Source organism: Ylistrum balloti, unplaced genomic scaffold (genome assembly GCF_031769215.1).
Source record: "Ylistrum balloti isolate Yb309-2 unplaced genomic scaffold, AGI_CSIRO_Ybal_v1 Utg369964, whole genome shotgun sequence".
Taxonomy (NCBI): domain Eukaryota; kingdom Metazoa; phylum Mollusca; class Bivalvia; order Pectinida; family Pectinidae; genus Ylistrum; species Ylistrum balloti.
This window is the reverse complement of record NW_026782060.1, coordinates 607,674-617,493: the sequence shown is the minus strand read 5'-3', so window position 1 is coordinate 617,493 and position 9,820 is coordinate 607,674. Positions and strand designations below refer to the sequence as shown.

The window sequence follows — 9,820 nt, the reverse complement described above, 5'->3', positions numbered from 1 at the left end:
CACTTTACAGCAAAGTATCTGAAAAATAGTGACACAACTATCTTGAAATCTATGACGAAATCTAAAAAAAATCTATACGATGCAGTTAAACTCATTGTTTGACTTTACTGTATCTAACTCTAGATTATGAAAATGTGCTGTTCACTTGAATGTCTTTTGTACTGATGGACTTTTAAGTCCTCGAGGTTTGCCGTAACCTGCATGCCACGTTTTAATTCAATTGAATAGTTGAACGGTGCAGAATATACACATGTACTTGAAGCTGTTGTAAAATTATCTGATAAATGAAAATTACGGAATTGGTTACATTATGGGATTACTGTACCTCCATGTCTGTTTGCGGAAGAGATGTAAATAGCGCAATGTATATAGAAATAGTTGCATTTGTATATATTTATATATATTGTGTATTGAAATTGTGGAGAATTCTCAGTGCCCAGTAAATATTGAAAAAAAGTTAAAACACTGGAGAACACATGTAAAACATAAGCGTAAAACATATGTATATATGAAGTTAGAATTTGAATGGTAGCACGGTTCGAAATATACACATGTGCTTTACACTTTTCGACATATATTGAATTATTGGGCTCTAGTAACTGAACATCTAGATTTTGACTTTTTTTCGATCGCTTTGGATTTCCTCAGTCATCTCCTAGGCTTCAAAATTTAGGGCCGTTGCATCATTGACGAGTTCTAGAAGGACGAAACAGCTGTTTGATGAAGTATAGTACATTGTCTGGCTCTACTCTAACTCTAAACTGTGAAAAGGTGCCCTTCATTTGTGCGTTTATTTTATCGATTCTGAGTTACAGATGTAAGCATCTAAAACAATTCATACCTAAACCTAATAAAATACCACAAAATAATACAGAAATACCAATTGCATCACTGATAAAAGTCAATAAGGAGTAAACAATATTCGTCTTCAATTAATTTTATTCTTTGTATATGCAACTAAGCATTATCATAAACTCTATATTTCTAGTACATCCAACGACAATACGTTCTTTCCCATGTGGAACAAACACTGTGATAAAAGTACAGGACACAGATAACAATATATGAATTAGTATTTGATACCCATGGGTTTTTATGAAATATTAAAACAAATTATCTTTGAAACAGCGGAGAGCACAACAACCATAATGCACGGAAAGCGATTTTTTGCGACAACAAAATGTTTCCGAGAGCTAATTAATAAATAATATTCGATTATTTTGACACAGATAAATGTTATCATTGACTTTGGTTAGCTTTATGCAACATTATGAAATGAAATTGCAACTTTAGGTTAGAATAGTATATCGAAATAGACAACGGGAGGATTTCGTTCTGCTGTATTCATCAAACGTAAACAATACATGTACATGTAGCACATCTACATGCAAGTTCATTACTTCAATAGACGTCAGTGATAATTTCATACCAACTGAATCTTTAACTTTTGGAAATGAAAAATGAAATATCAGATTATGTTTATCGTTAACCAACATACTTTTTTCAAACATAGCAAAAAAGTATACCGGTTATATAAAACCTTTAAAATTGCAGTTCCACTTTAATCATTTTTCTTACGTTCAAAGTTACTATTTGCTATGACTTTACAAGATTTTTCCTGATGTGTGACTAGCAAGTAACACTTGCATGCAGACACCACTCATACGAGTTATGAATCTCGTCTTGGCATAAACGTTTATGTAGATATAAACGTAATTAAGTTACTACCATATATGTCACATAGTAAAGTAAGTTAAGGTTTTATACAGATGTCACCAATGTGCATCTATATATACATTTGATTGAAAATATTCGATGCAATATACCTAACAAACGTGATATTGAATTTTCATTAGTGATTGTATAAATATCGGTCCTGAAAGAGAGTAACACCATCAGAACATTAAAATTCAATGTCACTATGGTTTCACGTTATATATCTAGGCATTGAGAAATCAAAATAACAATTATCTCTAAATCTAGCAAAACTATATATCATATACATATAGATGGAACTAGCTACACATTGTTTTGGAAACTCGATATTTTTCTCTTGTTAAGTCAAAGTCCACTACAATAATTCATTTGTTTCTGCTCGTTATAAATCATCTTTTTCAACTTTTTGTACTAAAAGCTCCTTTTCCGATGCAATTTTGCGTGGGTGTACATTTAGATGTCAGGGATAAGGAAATATTCGAATGATATTGGAAAAGTCCACCAACGCTATCCCCCTCTCGCCTGCATGTAGGATGTTCCCCCTGCCATTATAGTCCCCAAGACTGGCCGTCTTGACGGGCTTTCCGTTCGACGTCAACACCGTAAGCTGTCTTTCAGCATCACCTATGTAAGAATATAACAGACCTGCTTTACTGGTAAGACCACGAGCTGTTCCGGGTGTCTGATATAACCACAATGGTTTCCCATCCAGTGTAAAAGACGCGACAAAGTTATTACCTGCCATGTCTGTGAGTCGTGAGACAATCCGATCGTCTGCAGGAATAGTGAAAGACTCAAAATCAGGAAACAGTTTAGTGCCATGTAATTTTTCATAGTCTGAATCCACCAGACTCAAAACTTGTAACAGCTGACCGTCATGTTGTATCAGATGGATACTTGTGTTCATGGCGAGGGCGGATTTGTCTTCGTCAGAAGTCACAGAAATTATATCTGCAGGTGCGGCGATAGTTGATGCAACCAAGCGCGTTTCGTCAACCTCTCTAATGACATAGTATGAAAATTCTACACGTACTGTCCTGATGATTTTTAGACCGGTATTGGTACTCAAACGTGTGAGCGACTTGTCGTTAGGTTGGGTAACTATGACGTCATCAGTTTGTTGTAGAGCGGTCAGACCATGGGGACCAGTAATGCGAACCCAGTCAATCATTTCCTGGGCTAGATTGAATCTCTTTACCTTTAACCTTTGTCGATCAACTACGAGTACTGTGTTAGATATCAAAACCACATCACTGAAGGAACACGATTCATGTTTCCATGAATTTCCAGATTTAGCGTGAATCTTGCAAAACGGGACTATATTCGTATTTTCGAGTTCTGCAACTTGAATTCCGAAGCAGATGTGATTCTTGCTATCATTGAGTTTCAACTCTTCTGTTGCAATTCCCTTGAGAGATGTTATATTGAGAGAGTCTGGGTCACATTCCACGAGTGAACGGCACATTGAGACAAACTCTTTTCTTGCTACGAGGTGCAATGCGTTGCATTCCTCTGCAAAAAGAAGCTCGGGCAGAGATGCCTCATATTTATGATAATTTTTTCGTAATGTTTCGTATTGCTTCAGAAGACTCTCTATACTACATTTCTCGGGACAATTTGACAGTTGTGTGAAACGCATAATATCATTATCCATTTCTTTTTTTAGTTGCAATGCATGTTGAGAGCACGTATGAGCTGACCTGCTGGAGACATCTCTTTTCAGTTTCTGGAGCGTGTCTTTCATTTTCTTTGTTGCAGATTCGAACAAAATTTCAATGCCCTCGATACTTTGAGACGTCTGTTTGCTTGACATCAGAAATAATTCCTCTTCTTGTTTCCGCTGCTGGATTACATCATCAACACGTGGTACGAGATTTTGGATCTGCGTGACAAGTACCGCAATGCACTTGGCTAAGGAGGAGGTTGACAACTTTGCAAATCTGGGGAAGGAGAACATGAGTACATTGCCAACTAGTAATATAATTTATCAAATATAAATTAATAACAACGGAAATATTTAAAGGTGAAGTTTATAGCTAAAGCTATCATTGACTACTAGAGTAAAAAGTGTGCTTAGTCCTATTATTTCTTTTTTTCAGGAAAATGCTAGTCACGCCCGTTTCCCGACTCTTCCCTAGTACATTCCTAAACTACAACAAGACTATTCAACTATACAAATTGTGCGCCACATTTATCATTCTTCAGATATCAGTGAATCCATATTTAAGTATGCTACATGTATTTTTCATGACAAGTCCATTACGAGTCATTTATCCACTGAATTGTGTTATCAAAGATCAATAAAATTACTCTACAAAGACATTTGTGTGTCGCCGAGACCTTTTAATATTTAAGGGGCTCTTATCCTTGTGTCCTGTGTTATAACGCCATATTTTACCCCACGAAAGTTTTTAAGAGATTTCACACCATTCATTCTTGAACACTGTTGCTATTTCATTAAACATGTGATACACTCTTAAAATGCCGATCGTTCCGGTGTTTATCTTCCATGCGTTTACGTATTACAGCATACTCCAGACGTAAGAAATCAAACAGAAAATAGTAAATCATATCACCTCATTCAAAAAGTTGACCTGTTACAGTTATCAGTCCCATTGACACAAAGATCATACAAACTTCCTAGTGTGATTCATACATACCTGTCCTCTTGGATAGGATTTGAGCATGCGGGGTGCTCCTGCACACATATCTTGCAGATGACGCGATTGCAGCCATGACAGACCACATTCAAAGCTGTTCCCGGATGTGATGTACAGCTGATATCCATGGCTCTGTGCCTTCCTTTAGAATCAAATTTATACATGAATAATGTAAATATATGCAGATTGTAAAGTACAAATGTCAGTTTTATAGGTAGATAATGTACAGACTTGTATATGAATCTATGGACTCATTGTGTGCAAGAATTATAGCTTGGAGTAAACCATAGGGCAAATCGACCTGTATCGCTCTACTGTAGTTCAAGAAGAGAAAATTTCTTTGGTAGTATATATTCACGAAACTCTGTTATCCTGTTTTTAATGATGATCCCAAGTCACCAACCAGCGCTCATTTGTTTATCCAGTCTTCATTTAATATAAATATCATTTGATTTAACTGACTTGGGTGAACTTTTATGTAGGTCAATGTCATCTACATGAACAAACTTAATAATCATTCTTATTAACATGCTATTTTAGCAGTATTAACACTTCAGAAATCACTTACACATTTGTTAAATGGTTTTTGACTTATATGATTTTCATTCAAAGCAAATCTACCCTAACTTGCTAATGGTACCTTGACTATTAAAAAGCTTAAACACACAGTTTTGAATTTGATGGTAGGTCAAGGTCATGTCTTTGAACACACTGACAAAAAAGTCCTTCATCCTATAATGCTACAAACCCAATATCATGACCCTTGACCCCTTGGTTCTAGAATAGATGTCGTTCAAAGATTTAATATGACTTCAGTAACCTTGAAAATAGCCAAGGTCAGTTATCTGAACGAACTTGTTAATCCTACATAGTATCAGGCTATTTTCTAAACTACATGACTTTGGTTTTAAAGCATTGCCCTTACTCCTCTCTATACACGCCACCCAGTCTTAACCATTTCTGAAACAGGCTAGCTACATCAATCAAATTATTCTTCACTTCCACAAAGGACTCTATTGATTTACAAACCTCAACTCCAAACAGACATATGATATTGCTTACAACGTACTTTTTCTTTATTTGTTTATTTATTTTTTCTTTGTTTGTTTTCACCAAGAAGTAATCTGAGTTAGGATATTACCATTTCAGTTATAGGAAAAACACAGGAGTGCCCTTCCGACAGGAAACTTGTAGCAGTAAGGTTAGCGTCAACGCCATTTAATTAAAACTTTTTATAGAAAATAGGACGTCTTTTCTAACCGAAAGAAGTGTGATAACAGAAGATGATGACCTTGCGCAAAAACGAAAATTCATTTGTTTTAATGTAAAATGTGTTTTAGACCAAAGTTTGTTTATACATTCACAAAAACCTCTATACGAGAGCTGATCTTGGAAGTATATCAAATAATTCCGCCAGCAACACGTAAGATTTTCGTGCCATACCTTCTATGCTGGTGTTTCTTTCTTCATATTTTCAATAAATTGCAAATGTGAAAAAATAAATATCGGCTAAAAAATCATGAAATATAACACGAAAATGTCAAGTTTTCAGAGTTAAATCATTCTGTCTCTACAAGTAGACATTTTTCTCCCAACCCTAGTGCAACTCATTTACCCTTACATTTTTGTAATACCGATGTACTGGGCCATGGGTTTGCCTTATTTTTACAAATCTTACCCTATAGGGCATATTGTGTATTACTGTAAATTTCTACCAGAGTAAATAAGTATTATTTCTAAGCTCGTTTTCCCATCCCGTAAGTGTCATATGTATGAGTGGCATTGTTGAAGATTGAATAAAAACATTGTTTACCCTAACTAAAATTCATGTCTATTCATTACGTATTCTTAAACACGGAAAGAACAAAGTACGAATACACTGCGTGTTACGACATGACGACAGATAACGACGATGCACTGGTGCAAGACGGGATGCATATAATTTTGAATTTTTTTCATTTATCTGTTTATAAGCTACATGATCGATGCCTTGTGATACTTAGTTATGACTCACAGTCCAACGACACAACTATTGGAGATTTGATAACAAATCACACTTCAACGTGCGTAAAGATTTAAATGTACAATGACGCAACCCGGAAGTGAATCTGTTTCAATCAGAACAAATATATATGTATAATGTAGCCTACCATATTGTGCCGCGTGAAACCATTAGAATCTAGCAGGTTCCTTTTTGCTATAAAACCATAACGTACATTGAGAGATATAAGTAATAGTGTACAATACTTACAGAGGGATCTACAACAGGTGTATGGCGGGCGTCACTGTGTCAGTATTTACTTATCGTGCTGAAGCGTACCCAGCGATACGGTAACTTGATACGGCAGTACAAAGGACGTTGTAACACAGGAACTTGTGAACCAGGAACCATGTGCTTTCGACCGACTTATAAATAGGACACAAACACACGTCTTTGATCTGAAGTCTTAAAGTTACTTTAAGATATTAAGAATCTGTATGATAACGCAGTACATAGTTTACAGGTAAAAACTTAATTGATACAGAGGTGAGCTCACGGTAACCTCAATACAGGTCAGTCTCAATTCCGAATACCGAGCCAATTTTGTGTCCGAAATGACTGAAATATATTGAAAATCACTCTTGCAAACCGGCCATACCTGAACGATCAAGACCCAAGTCTCGACCAGTGGACCGTGCAATCAACGATTGGTACCGGCAACAGTTATAAGCTACGCCCCCGTCATGTAAAACTGTCAAAGGGAGGCTTTGTACACCATACCTACCCTGATCTGGATGATTATTATTATCATCATTTATCATATCATTACCTCCGATGACAAATTGAAACCATCGCTTCCATGAAGCGAGAAACGGCAACTGTACAGAAAATGTCAAAGTAAGTATTGGTGCAGAGTTAGAAAGCCGCACTCTCGCATCCAAATCGTGTTTAATTGAATAATATTATTTCAACACACACAAAATGGATGTATTAATCGAGTGTTGTTTCAGAAGATAAGTATTTTTATACTTATCAACAAACACCTTTTCATCAGATATACGGTAACACTTGTAGATAAGCCGACTATCTGACCGCGGTTACGTATGTAAGATTACTTCCGGGATCGTCGGGCAATGGGACGATTTCTTTTTGACTGAAGTCGACGTCGCATATAGTATACACTTTTCCCCCACCTTTCTGAAATATTTTTTTCTATAATCTTTTTTTTTTTTTTTTAATTGGAAATGTGCAGTGTAAATGTTGAAAGCGAACAGAATGTTAATGTAATGTGCAGAACGGAATCTGATAAATTATATCCGAAGTCCGGACAGGACAACTTCCTACACTTCTACAAACCGAACCCTCCCTAAACCGGCCAAATATTCATGTCCCCGTCCATGGTCGATTAGGAGAAGTTCCATGGTATTGTTTATAAATGAATCGCACGTGTGTTAATGGTTTTAATTACGCCATGAAATATATCTAGATAATCGAATACAATAGAGACTTGAAGAGGACATGAATTTCCATCCACGGTTCATATATATATAATCCATATGAATCGTGAGTTGGGAATTCATGCCAAGTCCCTTTGTCAAATACATGCGTATGACGTTCTCAGTGCCCGGTGTTCCAATCCACTGATTATTGGGGAAAAAATAAGAAAAAGAAACCCACAATTAAATACACACGTAATAAATACACACATACGTTAATCTGATCTTTGTCATGCAATATCTGATCAGTCTATTTGTGCCCGCTGTGACCTCATCTTTGTGGACATAGAAATGTAGCTCTGAGTACGTATTATATTGTTTCTCTGTAAAGTTATGTCATTTATAGCGATATTAGATGTCTTAACAAGACAGTTCAGTTATTAAATGACCAATGTTCAATAACATTTAAACACGCACTGTTTAGTCATGGTCGAAATCATTAAATTAGTTTATGATTTAGAAATGTCTTTATTTAGCATTTAATGGATACGAGTATATGTTTTTCTATCAATTATATTACATACTGCATATCATTTTCACACGACGATAAATGGAAATATACCGAGACAATGTCTATGACGTCACAATATCTTACTTCGCTGATGACGTTCGCTTTACACCATATGAGCATAAAGTCAGATTAAGATGAAGTAATTGTGTGTTGTAATTGGTGACATTACAACACGTGGATGTTTATTTAATCACGGATACAAGATGTTATTTATATGTATAGACAAAGAATATAATTTTGCCCGTTACATATGTGTCCGTTTATTTCACGTTCTTTCTCCCTATTTCAAAACACATTCTAATCAGATTTTAATTTAAAACCTAAGACTGACAATATAATTCTTTTTGTATATTCACTAACATACTTCATGGTTTTGAGTTTTGATTTAAGAAATTATTCTTGCTATCCTTGTCAGAAGATTGACATCATTCCTGACAGCGAACAAGTACATCAACACCTCTGTCCAGAAGGGAGGAGTTCCCGGTTTCTCCGGTTGTGTAGAGCACACTAGCGTCATCTCCCAGCTCGTGCGCGAGGCGAAGGCAGGGAAGAAGGACATCACAGTAGTCTGACTCGATCTTGTCAACGCTTACGGTTCCATTCCCCACAAGCTTGTCTACACAGACCTCCATCACTATCATGTCCCCATCATCACCAACTATCTAGACGGGATCAGGCTCCGGTTCTCTGTTGGTAACCAGTTAACGGGCTGGCAGAAGTTAGAGAAAGGAATTGTCACAGGATGCACAATCTCCGTGGTACTCTTTGTCATGGGAATGAATCTGATGATCAACGCTGCCCCCAGAGAGACCCTTGGACCATAGGCGGATTCAGGGATACATTGACCCTTAGCAACCTTCCTTGGAAGTTCAAAGCCTGGCTATACCAGCACGCCCTACTACCAAGGCTAATCTGGCCAATGATGCTGTACAAGGTACCCAGCTCGACTGTAGAAGCTCTAGAGAGGATCACCAGCCGTCACCTGAGAAAATGGCTAGGATTTCCACCTAGTTTCTCCGGTGTAGGCCTGTATGGAGAGAGCAACCAGCTTCAACTCCCACTATCCTCGCTGGTCCTCATCCTGAGAGATTCCCCTGATGAGCAAATCCGTGAAGCAGGGATTGTTACCTGTACAGGCAAGAAGTGGTCAGCGACAGAAACTGTTAGCCAGGCGGAGAGCGTTCTCATGCACAAGGACATTGTGGGAATGACCGCTGTCGGACAAGGGATTGGTGAAACTAAGACACTTCTATGGAGCCGGGCAGCACAAGACGAGAGACGAGCCATGATACAGTCAGAAGTCAAGAGAACAGAAGAAAACAGAAGGCAGGCTAGAACGGTGGAGATGGGAGCACAACGAGCATGGACCACATGGGATACCATTAACAGAAAGTCGATCTGGGAGGACATCTGGAAGTACGAACCGTTGATGCTGTCCTTCTTCCTCGGGTCAGTC

General features: G+C 37.2%; 1 protein-coding gene across 1 annotated transcript; it reads right to left on the bottom strand.

Annotated features, from left to right (window-relative positions):
* Positions 1-1,833: 1,833 nt before the first annotated feature.
* LOC132547610 (uncharacterized) lies at positions 1,834-6,824 on the bottom strand. Its single transcript, XM_060211393.1, has 3 exons — positions 6,628-6,824; positions 4,377-4,518; positions 1,834-3,656 (listed from the first exon to the last, which is right to left on the bottom strand). Exons 2-3 carry the CDS (start codon positions 4,502-4,504, stop codon positions 2,177-2,179), a joined length of 1,608 nt encoding a protein of 535 aa, XP_060067376.1. The 5' UTR covers positions 4,505-4,518; positions 6,628-6,824; the 3' UTR covers positions 1,834-2,176.
* Positions 6,825-9,820: the final 2,996 nt, after the last annotated feature.

Coding starts and splice junctions, on each gene's coding strand:
- LOC132547610 (XM_060211393.1), bottom strand. CDS start 4,504: ATGGATATCAGCTGTACATCACATCCGGGAACAGCTTTGAATGTGGTC. Junction 3,657..4,376: donor AATCCTATCCAAGAGGACAG/GTATGTATGAAT, acceptor CTCCTTCCCCAG/ATTTGCAAAGTTGTCAACCT.